General features: G+C 52.3%; 2 protein-coding genes and 1 long non-coding RNA gene across 9 annotated transcripts in view; 2 read left to right on the top strand and 1 right to left on the bottom strand.

Moving 5' to 3' along the window:
- On the top strand, positions 1-7,044 carry NRIP2 (nuclear receptor interacting protein 2). 3 transcript variants are annotated; one of them, XR_003519774.2, is made up of 6 exons: positions 1-552; positions 4,571-4,723; positions 5,795-5,877; positions 6,205-6,323; positions 6,520-6,747; positions 6,905-7,027. XR_003519774.2 is itself a non-coding variant. In XM_027592815.2 (6 exons), exons 1-6 carry the CDS (start codon positions 292-294, stop codon positions 6,995-6,997), a joined length of 762 nt encoding a protein of 253 aa, XP_027448616.1. In that variant the 5' UTR covers positions 1-291; the 3' UTR covers positions 6,998-7,044. The 3 variants fall into 3 exon arrangements, 2 of the variants coding, with proteins under 2 accessions (XP_027448616.1, XP_035585028.1); XM_027592815.2 differs by having other exon boundaries at positions 6,520-6,572; positions 6,905-7,044; XM_035729135.1 differs by lacking the exon at positions 6,905-7,027 and having other exon boundaries at positions 6,520-6,892.
- ITFG2 (integrin alpha FG-GAP repeat containing 2) lies at positions 4,732-20,182 on the bottom strand. 5 transcript variants are annotated; one of them, XR_003519772.2, is made up of 13 exons: positions 19,943-20,182; positions 15,397-15,492; positions 14,803-14,844; positions 14,457-14,628; positions 13,578-13,717; positions 12,954-13,102; positions 12,475-12,578; positions 12,252-12,305; positions 12,062-12,153; positions 11,215-11,332; positions 9,776-9,949; positions 9,526-9,684; positions 4,732-5,928 (listed from the first exon to the last, which is right to left on the bottom strand). XR_003519772.2 is itself a non-coding variant. In XM_027592812.2 (12 exons), exons 1-12 carry the CDS (start codon positions 20,036-20,038, stop codon positions 9,581-9,583), a joined length of 1,335 nt encoding a protein of 444 aa, XP_027448613.1. In that variant the 5' UTR covers positions 20,039-20,182; the 3' UTR covers positions 8,706-9,580. The 5 variants fall into 5 exon arrangements, 3 of the variants coding, with proteins under 3 accessions (XP_027448613.1, XP_027448612.1, XP_027448615.1); XR_003519773.2 differs by lacking the exon at positions 4,732-5,928 and adding an exon at positions 8,702-8,784; XM_027592812.2 differs by lacking the exon at positions 4,732-5,928 and having other exon boundaries at positions 8,706-9,684; positions 12,481-12,578.
- Positions 20,061-21,585, top strand: part of LOC113921726 — a 10,745-nt gene continuing 9,220 nt past the window's right edge. Inside the window, exon 1 of the long non-coding RNA XR_003519775.2 lies at positions 20,061-20,193. This is a non-coding gene — a long non-coding RNA (uncharacterized LOC113921726). The remainder of the gene's footprint in view (positions 20,194-21,585) is intronic.

Genomic DNA, 21,585 nt, shown 5'->3' on the forward strand with positions numbered 1-21,585 from the left:
CACACACACACACACACACACCCCTTCCACCAACCACTCTGACCAGGACCCCAGAGTTGGATACGCTGCAGAGCCTGCCACCTGCAGGCCCTGCCAACCCCCCTTCTCCTGGAGCGCTGGGTTTTTCCAGCCGGAGCCTCACTCCCTCTACTGCAATCCCTGGAAACTGGTGTCTGACGCGGCTGCTCCTGCACATTATTTATTGATTTCCTCTGCCCCCGTGGAGACCCTCCCATCAGGAGAGCTGCCGTCCCGGGAGCGGGCACAGGCGGGAAGCAGGAGGCAGAGGGGATGGAGGGAAGGACTGTTCAGCAGCCCCCACCCTGCTCATCAAGCTCGTCAAGCCCCGCAGGGGCTGTGAGCACCAGGCAGGAGGCCAGGAGAGAGGAGGGAGACTCCAGGAGGAGGAGGGGACAGGAGGCAGCGCTTGGGGACCGAGCCCCCCTGAGCCAGCAGCGCCGGCTCAGACAGGCCACCCAGTTCCTGCACAAGGACTCTGCCGACCTGCTCCCCCTGGACAGCCTCAAGAGGCTCGGCACCTCCAAGGACTTGGTGAGGCAGCCCTCTCCCCACTCTTCCTCTCCATCTCCCTGTATCCTGGGGAGGGGGGTGGAGGGCTGGAAAAAAACAGTCCCTAAGCCTTCAGATCCCCTCTCCTTTGCCGAGAATGGGGCAGAGTTAGTCCCAGTTTGAGGGGCTCCGCTCTGACCGCTCTCAGACTCTTCACTGGGGATGGTCCCATGGTTTGGTGGCTCTGGGAGACCCTGTTTGCATTGCTCAGCTTCTCGCAAACAGTCCAAGGTTTGTCTTGGGATGATGAGGAGATGTGCTCTTTAGGAGAAGAGGCTTACAAGGACACAGGAACCTTCTGGAGCAGTCATTAGCTGCTGGAAGGGCCTGGAGGCCTGGCCAGCTTAGGGTTGTGGTTTCTGTCCTATCCCGAAACAACAGATTTCCTCCTACCAGCTCTGGCCATTCTGTTGTCTTTCCCCTGCACAATGGAAGCAGTAAGGGCCTCTGGCCTTTCCAGAGCCCAGGGTTTTGCATGGCTCTTGCCTGAGCCACCGACCCTCCAGAATGCCCCCTTACTCCCTTGTAGGGGCACTGGCCCTTCCAGCCTCCTTTCCTTCCACCTCCTGCAGCGGCTGTGGCCTCTAGCGGGAATGGGGGGGGGCACGTAACAACGAGGAGGTGAGTGGGTCGGGGGACAGCTGCATACACTCATCTCCCTCTGAGAGAGTGGTGAAGAGCATGGGCTTTGGAGCCAGGCTGCTTGGGTTCAGATCCTGGCTCTGCCACTTGCTACCTTGGGCAAGTTGCTTTGTCTCTGAGCTTGTTTCTTCATCTGCTAAACGAGGACAAAATTAGTAGTATCTCCCTCATCGGGTTGCCGTGGGAGTGGCAGAACTAATACCTCTAAGGGTCTTCGAAGAGTGCCTAGAAAACAGAAAGTACTATCTAAGGTCTAATTAGGATTGTTCCTCCAGCTACTACTCCATTTGGCTCGAGAGAGAAAATAAGCTCTCTAGGGTCTAGAGAATATGGAATCCTATCTGGCCTCTGGCTCCTAGAAGAAAGCAAGACTTTGGTAGAAGGGCTTGGAAGCACTCTGTACCCTCACGCAATTCCTCGTCAGAGGGTCCGAGGGGATGGCAGTCCTGCAACCTGAGAGGCGCAAAGTCAACTCCAGGGGCCTCAGCCTGGCGTTAGCCAGGAGACTAATGTAGCCGCTCTCTCCCTTTCCTGACCTAGCCCTGCCATATTCCTCCTAGACCAATGGTCCCCCTCCAGGAACCCAGCCGAGAGGCCAGCCGATTCCCAGCTGATTCCCAGCAGCGCCCAGAGAGGAAAAGTGACTGAGATCTCAGTTCAGGGAACTTCAGGGCTGCTCCCTCCTCGCGTACACAGCAAGCACAGCTGAGAAATAGGCAGAAACAGGGCAACGGGGGAGCTGGTCCTCAAAGGCTCTGTGGTTTGGAGACCATCCTACATTTCTCTGGCCCTGGAGAAGAGGCTCTATGAACACTGCCATCCCGGAAGGGCAGGTGCAGCCTTCTGATGAGAAGTCCCGAGCTTCTCACCTCACCCCTCCGCCTCAGGACCTCCCAGAGAATTATCTCAAGCAGTTCCGTTGTGTGGCTTTGGGAGTGAAGACACCTGGGAGGACCCCACTGTCTCCCTCCCTAGGATAACTCGGGAGCGAACTGCACAGCACTGGGGGCCTGAAGCCTGCCTCCATCGTGGGAAAGGTGGGAGGAGGGCTGGGAACCGCAGGGCCGCTCTTTCCGGCCGGTTCGAGTTCACTGCCCTTTTCCCGGAGCTGGGTCTCCTGCTGGCAGCCTTGTTGGCAGGAGGAGCCAGCCTCAAGGGCCTCATTAAACCAAGGGTAGAAAAACAATCCCAGGTTCCCAAGAAGACAGGGCAGGTGGAGAAGCATGTGTGCAGCCTGGACAGATAGTCATTCTTCAACAAACATTTATTGAGTGCCTACCATATGCTAAGCTAAGCCTTGGGATATAAAGACCTGACCTCACAGGCTCTCCAGGCTCATGGGGGAGTTAAAATCCACAAATCACATCTGTGAGAAGCATGACAAAGGGAGCTAAGAGAAGGGGTGCTGGCCCCAGCCTGGTGTGTGGAATGAAGAGTACAGAGAAGTCAGAGAGGGCTTCCCGGAGGAGGTAAACTGCACATTAATTCCAGGATATGTACGGAATTTCAGACTTAGATAAAAATCTCTCTCCCAAATAAAGAGTAGCCCATTTTTTTTTTAAAAAGATTTTATTTACGGGCGCCTGGGTGGCTCAGTCATTAAGCGCCTGCCTTTGGCTCAGGTCATGGTCCCAGGGTCCTGAGATTGAGCCCTGCGTCGGGCTCCCCGCAGAAGAGCTTCTCCCTCTCCCACTCCCCCTGCTTGTGTTCCCTCTCTCGCTGTGTCTCTGTCAAATAAATATAAAATCTTTAAAAAAAAGATTTTATCTATTCGCTTGAGAGAGAGAGAGAGAGCATGAGTGGGGTGAAGGACAGAGGGAGAAGCAGACTCCTCACTGAGCAGAGAGCCCGATGCGGGGCTTGATCCCAGGACACCAGGATCATGACCTGAGCGCAAGGCAGATGCTTTCAGATGCTAACCAACTGAGCCACCCAGATGCCCCTAAAGAGTAGTTCCTGAACAAAGTATGTGGAACCAGTCATCCAGTCTGGCCTAGAGAATGAGAAAGAGGAGTCTGAGGAAGGGGGCTGAGCAGGAGCCAAGGTGTGGAGGCGAACAGCAGCCTGGGGTAAGCAGTACAAGCAGGGTCACAGGGGCAGATGTGCCGAGCGGGGGACAAGGCTGCAGACCAGGCAGTGGCCAGGTCAGCTGGGCTGTGCGTCACCTTAAAAAGTTCAGGCTTTAGCACGTAGGTGGCAGGAGGCGGCTGTGCTTTGATCGATTTTAAACAGGAGTAACAGTTTTGTTTTACGTTGGTGCTTCTCAGACTTGGACATGCACACAAATCATCAGGGCATCTTGTTAAGATGAAGCTTCTGATTCAGCAGGTCTCGATTCTGCATTTTTAACAGGCTTCCAAGTGATGTTAAAGCTACTGATCTGAGGGCCACACTTTGAGTCATGAGGGCTTTAGATCATCACTGGCTTCGAGCAGGTATATCTGAGAGGCAACGGTACTGGAGGCAGGTTCTTAGGAACTTAGGGAGGCGGCCCGGTGACCCAGGCCAGCTGGGGTGAGGCTTGAACAAAACCAGTGATACAAAGCAGGGATGGACTCAATAAATACAGAAGGCAAAGCCGGCAGAACTTAGGGAGTGAAGTGACCGGACAGAGGGAAGCTGGTTGCAGGTGAGGGCGAGTTCAGGCTTCCTAGTTTTGAAGACGTGACTTCTTTTGTCTTCCGTTTGTTGTTACTCATTTTTTTTTAAAGATTTTATTTAGTTTTTTGACAGAGAGAGACACAGTGAGAGAGGGAACACGAGCAGGGGGAGTGGGAGAGGGAGAAGCAGGCCTCCCGCCAAGCAGGGAGCCCGATGCGGGGCTCGATCCCAGGACCCTGGGATCATGACCTGGGCCGAAGGCAGACGCTTAACGACTGAGCCACCCAGGTGCCCCCTGTTACTCATTTTTTTTCATCACATCATCAACCCTGGCATCTGCAGCCCATGGAAGGGTGAGGTCAAAGGGGGAAACAAAGAAAAAAAAAAGTCAAAAATAATGTGTTCTAGACCAGAGATAAAAGCTCCCCACGCATACTAGTCCCTGAGAGGTCGTGCTGGCCTATAGGTCAGTCTGACCCAGAATAGACTGTTCTCCTCTTCCCATTTCTTCATTGCTGAGCAGTAGTCTCCTGGGATCCCAGCAAACTGGCATGATGTGATACTGGGGTTCACTCTGCTCTAATGCTCTGACTGCTGGGATCCTTGGGTAAGCTCCTGCCCCTTTCTTACTCCCGTGAGATGCAGGACTGGGGTGGGGTTGGGGATCATCGTGGGATGTGGCTAAGGTGGGAGAACTGAGTGGCCTGGAGACTTGGGTTTAGACCTGTCTGCCTTCTTCATTTTGTGATGGAGCCAGCAGCCGCACAGCGTGATCCAGAGACGCCTGGTGGAGGGAAACCAGAGTCGGCTTCAGGGGGAGTCTCCCCTGGTGCAGGCCCTGATTCATGGCCAGGAGAGCAGGAGGAAGACCAGCAAGACAGAGATTCCGGCTCTTCTGGTCAACTGCAAGGTGAGAGGCTCCCCAGGGCACCGGCTTTCATGAACGATCCTGCCTGTGACTGGCTCACTTCAGCCACCCTCCTTTCTCCCCTGGGTGGTGAGGGGAGGAGGGAGGGAGAAAAGGCACCCCTCCCCCCAGCCTGGACCAAAAACTGGGATCCTGTACATGCTTTACTCTCTGCCTCAACCCATCTTCCCTCCATGCCGTGCCACCTGTCATCGTCATTCCTCCTTCCCTTTATCAAACACAGTCTTCGAATGCGAATGTGTGAGTACTCTTCAGTGCCTTCTCCGTCCGTGAACGGTGCCTGCACGTAGGCATCCTGCAACCCACCCCCCCACACACACTCAGAAAAAGGTCGTGTGTTCCAAGGTGACAGCCTAAGGCCTCAAATGGTACCTCCTCCTTGGAGCCTTTCCTGACTTTCCCAGGAGGAAACAGCCTCTCCTCCCTCTCGTCTAGGGCACGTCACTGCCAATCCTTTCGTAGACCTTAACACTTTCTAGCATGCGGGTTACATGCCATACACCCAAGCACAGCATTCACCCCTGTGCCTTCCAGCCACAAATCTCACACATAGTAGGTGCTCAATAAATGCCCGGAATGAGAAAATTGCATGCATTTGGGATATCTGAGCGTCACCCATAATGTGTGTATATGTTCAGAAGAAAGCGAACCGGTCTTGGTTTCTGTGGTGAGCCTGTCGCTTACCCACATGTGAAGTTCCCGGCAGCCTGGTCTTCTCGCTCCCTCCTCTATCCCTCACCCAGACCTCTCTAAACTAGGCCCTCAGCCTCCCAAGAATTTCTCCCCACAAACAGATCTCCATTTCTGGTCAAACCGCTCCCAAGTGTATGGACTCCCCATGGGGAGCTCTACTTCCTTTTTTGATGCCTTCATCTAAGAGCCGGTTTGGCCTCAGTTGGGTGAGTGCCATAAAAATCACTTTGAAAGACTCGGTTCTTTCCCTTCACTTGTTTCGGAGAGGGAAACATCCAAGGGCTGGGAAAGGTGAAGGATCCAAGTCCGATCCCTTCCCCCCCGGGGGCTCACGGAGTCCCCCACGACCCTCTTCCTCAGTGCCGAGACCAGGAGCTTCGGGTGGCCGTGGACACGGGCACCCACCACAACCAGATCTCCGCTGGATGCCTCAGCCGCCTGGGGTAAGAGCGCGGCCCGCAAGAATGGATGGCGGAAAATATTCAGGCAATATTCTGAAATGAGATAGTGGTAGTAGTTGCATTAACTCTATGAATCTACTAAAACCCACTGCATTTATAAAAGGGTGACTTTTGTGGTCTATCAAGTATATATCGAGAAAGCTGTGATTAAAAAAAAAAAAAGCCTTGATGGGGGGTCTCTGACAGCAAAGACGAGGATTTAGACCCCACGTGGGGCCAAGGGATTGGGTGAGAACCCAAGTGTGTGGGCAGGGGTGTCAGCTGGGGGCTGGGGCTGGGGTGGCCATAACCCTTGCTTCCCAACCACAGGTTAGGGAAGGTCCTCAAAGCCCCAGGGGGCGGCCTGGCACCTGGGCCCCCCACCCAGGTGGAGCAGCTGGAGCTTCAGCTGGGCCAGGAGACGGTGGCCTGCTCGGCTCAGGTGGTGGGTGAGTCCTCCCTTCATTCTCAGCCCTCTTCCTCCTCTCCCACTTTCCTCTCCTGGCTGGGGAGTCCCCTGTCTCTGGGCCCAGATCCTCAGACCCGGGGGAGGGGGTGGGCAGACAAGGAGCGAGCGTTGACAGGAGGGCACCGTGACCACTGGGGGCCCCTCCAGCCTCGTCTGTTTTCAAATGATTCCTGCAGATGTTGAGAGTCCCGAGTTCTGCCTGGGGCTACAGACACTGCTTTCTCTCAAGGTAAGGAGGATGCTAGCGCTTGACCCACACTTGGAGCCTGACCCAAAGGGCTGGGAAAAGGAGGTAAAAGGCACAGGCGTGGAAGTGTGGCTCAGCTTCTGATGAGAAAGACCAGGAGATGTCGTGATTTCACCTTCGCTTCCTTAGAGGTTCCTTATTTGCCCACAAGTGAAAAGTAAGAACCAGGTCCCACTGTCCCCCGAGCCCAGGGCTCCAGGTGAATGGAAACAGGGGCAAGAGCAAGGAGCAGGGGGAGGCTGTGGGAAGTGGGAGGGGCCTGAGAGAGCGGCTCCCTGCTGAGAGAGGTGCCGCTGTCCCCGCCCCCCCCACAGTGCTGTATCGACCTGGAGCGTGGAGTACTGCGCCTGAGAGCCCCCTTCCCAGAGCTGCCCTTCCTGCCTCTGTACCAAGAGCCTGGCCAGTGACTGCTGAACCAGTCGGTCCCCAGGGGAAGGACCTTGCCTGGGGGAAGAGCCGTATGGGGGGGAATGGGGCATTACTACAGCCAGGTAGCTGGGGACTACTTTGTCTGTCCCTCCTGTCACCACCCTGACCCTGCCGTCCCTCAGTCAGCCACATTCCTCTCTGCTTCTCAGCCACTGCCCAAGCTTCCAGGAGTCTTCGAGACAGAGGGCCCGTGATCTCAGGGGCCTGGCTTCTCGCCTCCCATTCCCCTCCAAGTCAGGACTGCGGGAAAGGACGTTAAGCGTGGCCTAGTAGGGACTGGCCCGAGTCAAAGGCTGCGGCCTTGACCGTGCTTCACCTGTCCGCCGCCATCCACCCCACCCACCCCTCGGGGGCCTTCACTCCCACGCCCCTCCCCTCGCCTCAGGGGCTCATTACCTTTCCCAACTAGACTGCCGCACCTCACCCGCCCGGGGCCCTGTCCCTGCTGACGCCTACCTTTCTGATTCTGCACACGACTGCTCACAGTTGAGTGGGGGAAGAAACAGGCAACCAAATACTCCAGTGCAATGGGAAGGTGAGCTGGTAGAGGAACGCCGGGCCTCACGAGGCTGGGAGCTTCCTTCGTTACCTTTTCTGGGGTTGCCAACGTCTGACGCCAGGGATCACCCTGTGCAAGACCTTGGATGGACCTTTACCATTTCTCCAGGCAGCTCTCCTCCTCCACTTGCTTTTTCACACAGTGGGACCCTGAACTTCAGGGGGGGATGGGGGGGTTGGAGGAGTGCTGTCAGGAACTGGCCCCACAAGGTGGACAGGATGGCGGGGTGCTCAGTACTCAGACTGTGCCTAACCAGTATTCTTTCTTATTTCTAGAACTCCTCACCTCACCTCACCTCTCCCTTCCTCTCATCTCTGGCCTCCTGAGCTTGATCTTATCTTATGTTGGAATCAGTGGCTTTCTATCCCCTGCCAGGCTCTGAGCCAAAGTGAAAAGACAAGGAGGCTTTTCGCCTTCACTGTGAAGAGAGGAACCCAGACCTTAAGGAGCCAGACTCCAGAGTGTCTTTCTGGCTGGTTTCAGTCCCTCGGGTCATAGGTTAGGGGTAGAGGAAGAGAGGGGTCTAACTAACCTCAGCTAGGAAACTAGGGCTCTTGGAGTGGAAACAAAATCATGAGTCTGGGGTAGATCAGAGAAGAAGCAGGACACCACCCAGCTGCCCTCTGACCTCTGGTCTTGCCTTTCCCTGCCCTCAGAAGAAGAAGAGGGGGCTCCCTAGCACATGTGTAATAAGGATTACCCTCGTCCCTCCTGCCTCACCCCATCACCTCTGCTTCCCTGGCCCCGCCTTTTCCCTTCCTCCTCTTGCTGCTTCTGTAATTGCAGACCCCGGACCCAGGGGCAGGCCTTCGGCTCAGCTGCTTCTCCATTTGAATAAACACCTGTTTCTCTATATGCTGATCTCCTTCTCTGGTCTTCCTCCATGTTGATCAGAGTCTGAATTGGTAACTCTGCCCTGGCTTCCTACCAGAAAGGCAGTGTGAATGTGGACCTTCCCCCACGTTGATCCATCCGGCTGGGTCGAGATAATTGAGAACAATGGTTTCAAACTCCCCTGGACACAACCCATGGCAGGAAATGCATTTTACCTTGTACTCAGTACACAGATGCACACGCACAACCGTAACAAAACAATACTTCCCCATACTGTGAGCGATATGCTCTGATATTTTTCGTTCTATTTTATTCTGCCCTATTTCATTTAAGCCAAAAAATGCTGACCACAACCCACCAAAGGATTGCAACCTGTAATGTGAAAAAACACTGAATTAGAGCGTGCAGAATCGAGAGCAGAAGGGATAAAATTGGCCCAAGATATAATTCTGTTGTGGTCTGGATTCTAAACCTGCATCAGATTTTAAATGTCCATTGTCTCACAGAGTGTTCTGGGGGGACATGGAAGCAAGGCCCACGAAGCTGCACAGTACTTACACATGGCAAAATGAGAAAGTGCTAGGCCCCGGTTTGTTTCTTTGCTAAACTGAAGAAAATCATCTCAGGGTTGCTGGGAACAGTTAAGACCAGAGTGTAAAATGTCCTGAAAGACTCTCCTCAAAAGCAAAACGGTGGGCTGTTTCTGCAATAATCACTAATTCCAACTACTTGGAGCTGTGCCAAGGGAGCTGGAGCTCGGAATAATGGGGGGGCCCTTAACTCATTGCTCCACTGGCCCCAATGCCTGCTTTCTTTACAAGCACCTTACAAGATTTGTGCCCCCTACTCACAAACAAGTCTGTTTGCCACACAAGGAAACTGGGGAGCTCTGGGGAGGGGGCAGTCCCAGATGATGTGGAATGAGGTTGGGGTCCCTATGATCCTGCCGATGTGATGGGTAAGGTACACAAGGAAACGGACAGAGGGTCAACTCGCCTCTTCTTTCACCAAGAAGACCATGAAGGCTACAGTTTACACCCCCCCTAGGGTGGCCGCCATCCTTCCATGCTCCTCTGTGATGTTTGCTCCCTATTCTGCCAGCACCATGGATACCTGGGGCGGGGGGGTGGTTCAGGAGGCTCCTTCTTCAGCTAAGAGGCAAGTCCGGCTAGGTGGGAATGTGGAGGCTCGCAGGAGTGCTCTGTGGTGGCTGGTCTGGATGGTAGAGGGTCTGGTGAAGCAGGTCACGGACAGCTGGGACATCGCCAGGATCTGAGGGCAAGAAAAGGGGGGGTCAGAGGTTGGGGATCTCCTGGGCACCTGGCACAGGGCTGCTCCAGCTGCAAGTTCTCCTGGGACTCACCCACGCCCAGCTCCTGTAGGAGGCTCTGGAACTCTGGCTCAGCCTCCAGCAGCTTCAGCAGATTGGTCGACTCCATCCGCTCAAGCTGCACCTCCCAGTATACGTAGATCTTCTGGTTGAACGTGACGTACACGAGGCAGGGGCTGTTGCGGCCCTCCTTGCAGGCATAGAGGCCTGAGGGGTGTGGAGGGTGAGACAGAGGTCAGAGAGTTCCAGTCCCCGTGGGGAGGGCCAGAGTACACGATGCAGGCTTGCAGTCAGCAGACTCTCCACCCTCCCACAGATGTCAAGCAGAAAACCGAAGGCCCTCTTTCTATTCCGTCTGTGGTGGGAACTCAGAAAAACAGGTAAAATACGTGGCCCATTTCAGATATGGAAAAACACCAGGTAGAATAGCACCCTAAAAGTGAGAGCTGTTGATTTTCCCATCTTAGTGATAGCCCTGCAGGAATGAAGGGTAGTCTTGGTAGTCCAAGTGGTAGGTTAGCAAAACACAATCAGAGACTCAGGCTTCTCTTTAGTGGCAATCCCTTCTTCAAAGTCATTTTAACCTTTCAGGACACTGGAGAATGTACCCTAGAGTGCTGTGCAATTCTTAGCATCTCAGCAACCAAAGATATCCCCATGTCCCCTGAAAGAGCCAGTGCTGCTTTCCAAGTCCCTGATTTGGAACTAATGCGAATGCTCTGCGAGAATGTTCCTCACAGAGTTCTGACATGCTCGGATGGGAAAGAACTTCCCAGTGTCTTCACACATCCCAGACGGAGAGATGATAAGAACTCAGCCCATGCTTTTTTGAATTAGCCTTTTTTTTTTAAGATTTTATTTATGTATTTGACAGAGAGAGAGAGAGAGAAAGAGAGAGAGAGAGAAAGGGAATGAGTGGGGTAGTGGCAGGCAGAGGGAGAAGCAGGCTCCCCACTGAGCAGGGAGCCTGACATGGGGCTCGACCCCAGGACCCTGGGATCATGACCTGAGCTGAAGGCAGACACTTAACCGACTGAGCCACCCAGGCACTCCAAACTCAGCCCATTCTTGAAGATATTCAGAGATGGGCCTGTCACTCTCTTTTATTCCTTATAAGAGGCGCCTGGGTGGCTCAGTCGGTCAAGCGTCTGCCTTTGGCTCAGGTCATGATCCCAGGGTCCTGGGATTGAGCCCCACATCGGGCTCCCTGCTCGGCGGGGAGCCTGCTTCTCTGTCTGCCCCTCCCCTGCTTGTTCTTTCTCCCCTCACCCTCAAATAAATAAAGTCTTAAAAAAAAGACCCCAAAAACAAAAAAACTGTACAGACGGCAACTTAGTACCCCCCATCACCCTCTAACACAAGTGCTGAAGAGCTCGTTTGTTTATGAAGCCTTGCGTTAGGGGACGCAGAGAGAGTGGACATGAGAGGCAGACAAACGGTGGTTAGAGAGGGACCACGGGCCGGGGTCCCACCTGCACAGAAGGCTCGGATGTTCTCGTCCACTTGGAAGCGGACGACGGTACGGTTGTGATCAATGATATATGTCTGTCCATCCCAGGCACAGGCCACCACCTCCTCACACCCGTTGCCCTGAAAAAGGCCGGAGACCAGGCTGCAGGGGTGGCCAGCAGCTGTTGCACAAAGAGCCCTCGAGATGGGGGCTGGATGAAAGATGAAGGAGCAGTGCCTCTGGCCCCGTGTGACAAACAGCCAGCTGGGAAAGAAAACGAGCCTAAGTTTCTTACAGAACTCCCTCCGCACATCCGTGGCCACATAGCCCGTGAAGTGGGCAACGGTATTCCCAGCCTCCCAGGGAGGACACTCCAGCTTACGGAAGCGAAGTCGCTCACGCGCAGTCACTCAACAGGGCAGGGAGGCGGTGCAGAGTCAGGCTCAAACCCAGGCCTGTTCTCCTGGCTTTAAAGCCTCGGGCCTCTTCTCCTAAACCAACCCGCGTGCACAACGGTGCGGCAAAGCCTGGCCCCATCTGCAGACTCGGGGGCCGCGGCCTTAGCATAGAGAGGCTCGCAGACAGACGAGCACACAATGACAGGACGTACATCTGGAGTTGGGGCGAGGAACTCACTTCTGGACCCTAACAACTCATTTCTCGTTGGAGCCATTCCTGCCGCCACAGGGTGCTGGCCACGCGCTGCCGAGAAGGGGACAGTGCTGAGCACGGAGAAACACACACGCCTGAGATGCAGTTAGAGTCCGTCTGAAGAGACGGAGATAAAGGTGGAGAGGGAATCGTGAAAGGAGAATGTCTCACTTAAATCTCAGCTCCCCACGTCAAGAAGGTAAGAACGTTCCTCTCACCGTGACATCCAACTTCTCCAGGGCGAAGAGCTGGTGATCCACCTGCACCGACCACAACAGCTTGTCTGCTTCCTCCATAAGCTTCAGTGTCCCTGCAAAGGTGGGGGGGGGCAGGCAGGCTGGGGTGGGCGAGACAGGACCCCTGAGCGGACCCCACAGGCACACAGCCCCCGACCCCGCAGGAACTCACCATCCAGGGTGCAGAGGGCAAAGAGGCCAGAGCCACCCCTCTCAGCGTTGTGGCCTGCAGGTGCGACAGAAGGACCGGAAGAAGAAAACGTGAAGGGCAGGGCAAGGTCAGAGCGTAGAGGGTGAGGGGTGGTCCAAGGCAGGGAGGAAGGGAAGGCCCTGCACCTCCACTCTCCCAGGACTGATGCTTACCCGCCCGGCTCCCTCTTGCACCCGCAGCCCACCTTCACCTCGTTTGATGTTGCCAATGAGGTGGGTGGAGACGTTCTTGTTGTGGATGCGGCCAGAAGTCTGGTGCAACATGACATCTCGGGCAGCTAGGGCCTCCCTGTGTGGGGCAGTGGGGGGTACTCAGTGGGGATCAAGTGAACCTAGTTCTCCAGGACTTTTGTGGCCCCAATCTCCTTATGAGCTCCCAGGATGTGAATCAGCCTGGAAACCGATCGCTGAGCCTGTCTGGCCCATGTGGCAAGTACAAGAGAGAGGGATAGAGCTGCCCAGTTAGAATCTTGGAATCTCCTCCGGGTGTTATAAGGTTAAAGCCCAGGATTCCCTGGGTCCCCCGATAATCTTCTTTAGTGGGGCAAAGGTACTGTGCCGGGACCCGGCTGAAGCAGCTCTGTCAACTACAGACACATCTGGAGTTCCATGCACCCTCCTGGATTCCATGCACCCCATGCCGTCCACAGGCCTGCACCCTTACCTACTGCCCTCCGGGGCTCCCTCTGAGGTAGGGGGCGGTCCGGTGTCCTTGTTCCAAGTACACAGCAGAATGGCATACGCACAGCCCGGCTGAGATACCATCAGTTCCGGCACACCCAGGGGCCCCGGAGTCACTGAGAGACTGTCCACCTGCACCAGGGAACAGGGGCTGACAGAGGGCTGGGGACAGAAGGAAGTGGGACCCTGCAGAGAACAGGGGAGAGTGTGGGGCAGGGGCCCTGGGGACCATGCCCTGGGGTTCAAGGGCAGCAGCAGGAGGAAGAATGTGAGTTCACGGGGCTCCTGCCCAGTGCCATTCTCTCCGTACAGCTCACCTGCTCGCCACTGTGCACCCGTCCTATGGGGTCCACACCCTGCCACAGAGCACATCACACCACCTGCAGCCTCCTAATTCTTACCCGGTGCTTCCTCCTCTCTGCCTATGGTTAGTCATTTGCCCCTAAGACCCTGATTTGAAACTCTCTTCTTTGGATTTCTCTCAACACGGAGATGTTCCCTTCCTCCCACCCTAAACCGTGGCCCACGACTGTTCTCCTTGGAGCCCCTCCAGGAAGGCCTCCTCCCTGCCCCCTGAGGCCCCCGAGCCCCACACTCAGCCTCTCACCTGACCCTCCAGTGTCCATTTCTTGAGCGACACCAGCTGCCCCGTCGGATGCTCAGTGCCCTCGCCCAGATCTTCCCAGCGGAAAGCCCGGACCACACGGTCCGTGTAACCTACCACCAGCTCACAACACCCATCTCCATCTGCGGATCCAGAAAGTAAGATGCGTCTGGAGCCAAATGTGTAGTCACGAGCTCGAATCCTTCACACATGTCCTCCCTGCCCCTCCACTAGTATCACTGTTACTGGCGCCTTTACCCTCCACAACTTCAGATCCGAAGTGAACCCTCATGCACTTTGTGTCTGCTCCGCAGGTCCTGTCACTTCTTCCCTCCTGCTGTTCCTCTCAGATACACAACTCAAGTGTCCTGGCTCATGCCATGTACCTACTACCACCTTCAAGACAGCTTCGGGCCAAAACATCAAGCCCTGTATCTGCAGGGCTCACTCCCTTACCACCTTCAGTGTTCGACCAAATGTCACCTTCCCAGCAAGGACTTCCCTGACAACTCCATTTAGAATTGGTACCTCTACTTCTCCACCCTGACACTCGCTAGCCCCGTTCTGTGGTTTCTTTTCTCCATGGCACGTCCTACCTTCTAATATACGACTTCATTTTCTTACAACATTTTATACTGTTTATTTTCCGTCCCTTCCCAGTAAAGGTCCAAGAAGGCAGTGACTTTTGTCCGTTTTATTCACTGCTGCAATCCCACTGCCTAGAATGATACCTAGTTTATAATGGGGGCTCAGTGACTCAACATAAAATGCATAATAATTGTGCACATGAATGCTAACTACCTCCCTGAATCCCTTGAGAGTGGCTCTACTACCCATTGACTCCTATTCCCCCAGGCTGCTTGCAGAGACAGCCATACCCACCGATGTCGCTGATCAGCATGACCTTGGTGTTGGCAGGGATGTGCTGCTTGAACACTGGATGCTGCTCCTCTCCTGTTAGGCTCTCGTGGTGCCCAGAAGCATCCAGGGCCTTGGCAGGTGTCAGGTCACACAGGTGAAACCATCCTTCAGCACTCACCGCCACCACCAGGTTCTGGGAGAGGCAGAGGCATGGGAGGGATGGACTGGGGAGGGACATTTGGGCACGAGCTTCGTTATTAAAGCACAGAAGTGAGAGGGCTGAAGAAGTTTCCACCAGGGGATGGGGATCGATCTAGGTAAAGCCTTGGAGTTCTACCAAAGTCCCAACACCCCCGAGGGTTCTTACCTTTCCTTTATTACATACATCTCCAACCCCAACACAAGTCAGCTGCAAAGAAAAGGGTAGACACACTGAGGGAGACCAGTACTCCTTAAACTCCATGAGCAAGGAGAGGGTTCGCTAACTAACCATCGTTCGCTGAAAACTTGTGCCATGTGACCTACACTAATAGTTCACGCTAATGGAGTTCTTGCGCTATGGGTTTGGTTTACCCATACACCAATAGGAAGACCTAAAGTAGTTAAGACGGTCTGGGCTGAACAAAAGTTTCAAATCTAGTATAGCCAGTTTATCTATTTCTAGACTTCTTCAAAGTACTGCCCCCATTTTCTACTATACTTTATAAAATCAGATGACCTCGGCAGCTTTTAAAGTATTAAGGGAACCACTCCACAACAGAAAATAAAAAACAGCCCACCAGCTGGGAGCACGCTGCCCAGCGGCTCCCCTCCCTGAATCGAATGAACCCTGAAACAGCAGCTGGTCTGAGGAGCTGGTGAAATGAGACACACTGGTGGGCTCCTGTGCAGCTGAGCTTTGACAGTACCCGCACAGGAAGGATCCCTCCGCCCCTCGAGCCCCAGGGAGTTGAACACTGACCATGCCCTGGCAGGAACAGGTGAGCCACGGCCGGCTGTCATCATTCTTATATACGAACAGCTTTCCGCTGGTGTCCCCCACCACCAGTTCATTTAACTTCGAATGGGGAGAGAAGAGAGGGTTAGTCAGGATGGGATCTTATGGAACCACCTCAAGCTTTTCTCTATGGGGTCCCTCCGGGGGACATCACAAGACCTCAACTTGTATCTTCATCAACTTTAGCAAAAAAAAAAAAATCTTTTGCAACTAACAATGCCACAGTTTCCCAGAGTTTCTTTATTTCCCTGTAGGTGTGTGTGTGTACGTGTGTGTGTGTGTGTGTGTGTGTGTGTGTGTGTCAGGGGGGTTAGCAGAATGGGGCAATATAGAAATCTACAACCCAGGGCACCTGGGTTGCTCAGTCAGTTAAGCATCTGCCTTTGGCTCCAGGTCATGATCCCAGGTCCTGGGATTGAGTCCCGCATCGGGCTCCTTGCTCAGCGGGGAGTCTGCCTCTGCCTCTGCCTCTCTCCCCATCTTGTACTCTCTCTCTCTCTTAAATAAATTAAAAAAAAAATCTTAAAAAAAAAAGAGAGAGAAAGAAATCTATGACCCTTCCCAGAAAAGTCTGACAAGGGAACAGTTCCATGGCCTGCATGCCTGACAGAAGGACTGGAAGAAGCTCTTCCAAATCTGTCCATTGTCAATGGGACATGTTTTGAAAACAACCCAAAATATTTAACTTTTGGAAAATTATAAACCTCAGATTGTGTATTTAATCAAGGTCCAAATGAAAAGACAAGGTCAGCTCTGGGGGTCCTCCTCTCTCTAGCAAGACCTTTTGATCACGGTGTGTGTGAGTGAACACAAAGGGGATGGAGGTGCTGGACGGGACAGCATGAAGGGGTTGCGAGCATCAGCCTCCATGCTCTGGGCCTCTGGCGCCCTCAAGTGGTGGCCGAGCTTTCAGGAGGGGGCGCCCTGCGCAAAGCCTCTTCACTATTTGTATCTGGCCCAGTGGTTCCCCAAAGGCTGGCTACCTTTCCAGGGCCTAGCAGTGGTAACAAGGTACCACCAAACCCCTTTTCTACAAACAGCTTCCTGATTTCCCCTTGGGGGGCGGAGCCAGTCAACACCTCCTTCCTATCCTCAAAACAGAGTGAATATTAGTTTCTCAAGAGCTTTAATTCTAAAGGCAACAAAGACGTAACAGATCAACAGTAAGGAAAAGTTAAAAATGAACTGGGATTTATTAATAATGATTTACTTGATTTGAATCTTCTATTTATTTTTTTAAATAGTTATCAGAGTTTCTGGTGGAATATTAGATGACAGAAGGATAAAGTGTTTTTTAAGTTAACATCTCTCCACCTATGTTTCCATTACGTGTGCCCCATAGAATTTGGACAGACACAGGAGAGCAGCTGCATTGCCCAGAGGCTCAGTGCGGCTACCTGAATTTGAATCCAGCTTCCTATGCTTCAATTTTCTCATCTATAAAACGAAGATCATAAGGGTATCTGCCACACAAGGTTGTTGCGAAATTGAGCTAACAGCACAAGGCCTTTAAAACAGTGACTGGCATAGCGCGAGCACTAACACCAGGTGGTTTTCAGCCTCTAGTTAAAGGCCTCCAACGCTAGGGACCCTAGAATCTTTCATACAATCCATTCTTTTTAATACATTCATTCAACAAACGCCACAGTCCATAGCAGGCCCTCAATAAAGGTTTACTTAATAGGCTAATAACAAAAAGGATTTTTGGGGGGTGCCTGGATGGCTCAGTCTGTTAAGCGTCTGCCTTCAGCTCAGGTCATGATACGGGGGACGGGTCCTGGGATCGAGCTCCACATCTGGCTCCCTGCTCAGCGGGGAGTCTGCCTCTCCCTCTGCGCCCCCCCCCCCAGCTTATGCTCACTCTCTCTCTCAAATAAATAAATAAAGAAAATCTTTAAAAATAAATAAATAAAATTTTTTAAAAAAAGATTTTATTGATTTATTTGACAGAGAGAGACACAGCGAGAGAGGGAACACAAGCAGGGGGAGCGGGAGCGAGAGAGGGAGAAGGAGGCTTCCCAGGACCCCGGGATCATGACCTGAGCCGAAGGCAGACGCTTAACGACTGAGCCACCCAGGCGCCCCCCAAAAAGATTTTTTTAAGAAACAAAGAAAAATCAGAATGAAAAAGAATGCTCAGTCAGCCCTTGACTTTTCAGGTAAAGCTAGACAATGAGTTGAGGGTAGGAAGATAAATGTCGCAGACTCCCTGCTGAGCCTCACTGTTTAACAAGGGCACAGACACAGGAATAAAATCATAAAACGGTGTGCAAGTAGATCTGACCCAGCCAGGCAATGACAGGCAAGACAGGCAATGACAATGAGGTAATGGCTGGTCTCCTGGAAAGGGACATTACCAAAGTGGCCCATCTGCTTTCCCACAGCTATAACTTCCCAACAGTCCTGCTTCTCTGTGGCTGATCCTGGCTCTGGCCTCTGGAGGTCACTCGCTGACACTAAAGCACCCCAGCTGGAGAGTACCATCACCAGAAATACTCAAGGAGAGAGGAGGTGAGGTCTTTGATCTGCTACAGCCTTCTAGAGACATCCCCCTGGTGTAGCCAGGCTTTTTGTGGGCAGTCCAAGAGGGTGTACATTCTATTTCTGCCTTCTCCTCCCCCAACTTACCAGGAAATAAGTTAACTTCAAAGAACTTTAGGTTACTGATTTATTAGGATGAAATAAGTCTTTTTCCTGCCCCAAATCTCCAAATGCTAGCCTGAGGAACCAATAACAGAATTTCTATCCACTCTCATGCAGGCTTAATGTACCACACACAATCACTAGGCAACTATCTCAACTACTTGCCCTTCTTTCAGTTATATTTATCAATAACAGGCAAAGCCCTTCAAACTGCTTTCAGAGACAGAATCACATTTGCTTTCCATAACTGTCTTCGTTTAGTCAACAAACATTTGATGAGTGCCTACTATGTGCCAGGCACTATTCTAAGTGTTGGTAATACAGCAGTGAAAAAACAGATAAAAATTTCCATCCTTATGAAGTTTACAACTCAGATTAAAAAAAAAAGGTAGTACAATATATCTAATATTGCAGAACTTAGTCTATTAGTGCAATCCACTTAGAAAAGTTCAATTTCCAAAAAAGCTGATGCTGTGAAGCTATGAAAAAAGGCATGTATTTTTCCCTTTTAAACAAAGAAGACAATCAGATAACACAGAAAAGAATGCACACCTAAAGTCACTGTTAATTTACTATTTGAAAATGCCTCTCTTGATTTTCTCATAAAATTGTAACGCTTGGCATATGAAGAAATGCGAAAGCCCAGAAAACAATACAAATTTATGAGAATAACTCCTTCCTCCCTCCAGGGAGGAGAGCCAAAAGAGGCCTCATAATATATCTTCTCTATCACAGCACAAAGGAGGCTGGGGGGGAGGCGGCCGGGCGTGGGGGAGAAGGGGCATGTTTTAGCCCTTGTTTTTTTCCAGGGAATAGAGCACAGAACGGTTAGGGAGGTGAGAATAAGAAGTAAGGAGGCAGAATAGGGAGATGGGGGAGACGGGAGAGAGGGTAGAACAGGATGGAAATAAGGTGCTTTGCATTAAAAATCTGAAATAACGAACGAAAACATACAGTCTGTCAAAAGAGCGTCTCACACCAGCAACAGCCCCCATCCACTTTGAGGCTCCACCCCAAACCTCTTTACATATTTTAATCAATGCATATTTTGTTATTCTTGTGACTATCACCCCACCTGACTATGAACTACCTGAGGGCTGGCGCTGTCTTGTTCATTTTGGAATTCCCAGAATTTAGTACAGTCCTTGGCGCACGATGGACAGTTGAATAAATATTTGCGGAAAAATAGAGGCTAATACTAACAACACTAACACTCAGCGTTAGCTGTGTTGCCAGGCATTGCCTGCTTTACCTGTATTAACTGATTTAAACAACGAGGAAAAAAACGACTGGGGAGAGATGAAACGGTAGATGTAAACTGTTTTTGTAATTCAACCAAGGAGTAGCGCTTTCAAGTTGCCAGACCCTATGGGGCAGGCACTACAGAAACCCTGCAAGACTGGGGTGGAAGCCTGGAGAAGCAGGAAAGTACAGCAGTGTATTCCCGCTTAAGGGGCACGTGTCATAGCAGCAAAGGCGCTCTGTAAGCTTATTTTGAGACTTCGAAAGGTAATATTTGAGAGGTGTTGCCCCTGGAGAAGGCATCACAACAGAAGCAATGAACCGAAGATCTGGCCACCGGTTTACCAGGCACCCACTGTGAACAAGTTACTGACTTCGGCAAAGGGTCAGTTATCTATGCCCCTAAAAGAACACCAGACCACGAAACCAGAGCAATTCCGTCCCGACGTCCGGGAACAGAAGCTACCCTCAAGTTCTCCCGTAGGCCACCGCACCAGCCCCACTGCGCACGCGCGACGCGCACGCCGCACGCCGCGGGGGCTTCTCCGCTTCCCCGGCCCCGCCCCACCCTGAGCCGAGCAGCAGAGCCGGGCCGCATCTGTCGCAGTGCGCATGCGAGACTGACCGTGTCGTTATCGACGTCCCCGAGGCAGATCGCGTGCGGGAAGAGGCTCCCACTAAATTCCAGGGCCACGCGCTGCACGTAGCTAACCGACCTCATCGCACTTGCAAGGGCCGAGGGACCGGGGAGCGCCGCTAAGTGTTCCCCGAACCCCTCCCGAGAGCCGCCCGAGCGGAAGGCCAGCCGAAGCGGAAAGTTATGTCACCGCCTGAGCCTCCAATCGCGGCCTTCGTCGCTTAATCTTAAAACAGGAGGTGGGTCTTCCGAGCCCTCTGGGCGTGGGGGCGGGCTTACCCAGCTACCGACTTGAGTGACAGGGGCCTGGGCCACTCCTTTCCTCCAGAGCTCCGGGGAGCAGGGGGTAGACCAACCCTGACCCGGGGGGCGGGGGGACCCGATGTGTTCCCCAGGCAACGAGCTCCCAGGGCTTGACCTAATAACCTTGACCTCTTCCCTTTGTTGCCCTAGCGACGAAGATTCCCAGCCATCAGGCTAAACTAGAGAATATAATAATCGTAATTACGGACAACTGTATGGTTTCCAACAGTGTTTTGTTTTGTTTTTTAAATTATATAGTTACCCGTTAGGAGTCCTTAAAACAATGTAGTTGAACCGGCATTTAGAAAAACAAAATAGAATAAATAGAAAATACCAAGTGACTCTCAAGTAGTAAATATTCTTTCTGTGAAACCTTTGTTTCAGTTGTGTATATTTAAATATGTATATTTTATATACTGACTTATGTGAAAAAGAATTTTTAAATGGTGCGTGTATGCTTTTGTGGTCAGTAGTTTGAAAACCACTTGCAGCGAAGCACGTTTCATATATATATTGTTTCATGTAATCAGCACAACAACCCTGAGAGCTTGTATTATTATCCCAGTTTTTGGATGAGAAAAACAGGTTCAGCAAGATTAAGTAACAAAACAAAGTTGTAGAGATGGGACACAAACCAAGAGTGTGTGATCCAAAAGCCCAGCTCCTTTCTACCATTTATGCCATAGTTACTAGGAAAGTTCTCAGGCTAGAAGTCAGGGTTGTGGCAATTTGGGATCTGCTCTGCCTTGTGCCCTCCCCTCCATAAAAAGCTCTTGCCTCCCTGCCTCAGTGGCCTTACTCTGTAGTGTAAATGGGACGTCACCATCATGGTTGGCGTCTTAGGGAAACTTTTCATGTTGAATCAGTCCAGTCTTTCTTCGGGGTGCCTCATCAGTCAGGGCGTCCGAAGTCTAATATTTGTAAAATTCTGCAGGTGTTCAGTATTTTAAAATTTAGGTCTGCAGGTCAGTGCCAGTTTATGCACTGATCTTTCAGGAGTCGACATTGTGAAAATAAGGATATCCACCTCACCTGGGGAGTTTGGATAGGGCATGGTCCCGCTTTCTATATCTGAACAAACTGGGAGAAGGCACTGAGGGCAGGACCTTTTTGCCTGGGGGGGGTGGGAGGGGGATGGCACATTTTGTCCCAGAGGTCCCAATGGATCTGACAGCCAGATAACATGAGAACAAGGAACAGCAAACAGAACAGTAAACAGAAGGCAGTCCAGACAAATACTGGGGACTGCAGATACACTCAAGTTTCTGTTTTTGGTGGTATACTGTGGGCTTGGCCAGGTCCCTTCAAAGGCTCTTGTGTCATACAGG

The sequence above is a fragment of the Zalophus californianus genome, chromosome 9 (assembly GCF_009762305.2).
Source record: "Zalophus californianus isolate mZalCal1 chromosome 9, mZalCal1.pri.v2, whole genome shotgun sequence".
NCBI classification, from domain to species: Eukaryota; Metazoa; Chordata; class Mammalia; order Carnivora; family Otariidae; genus Zalophus; species Zalophus californianus.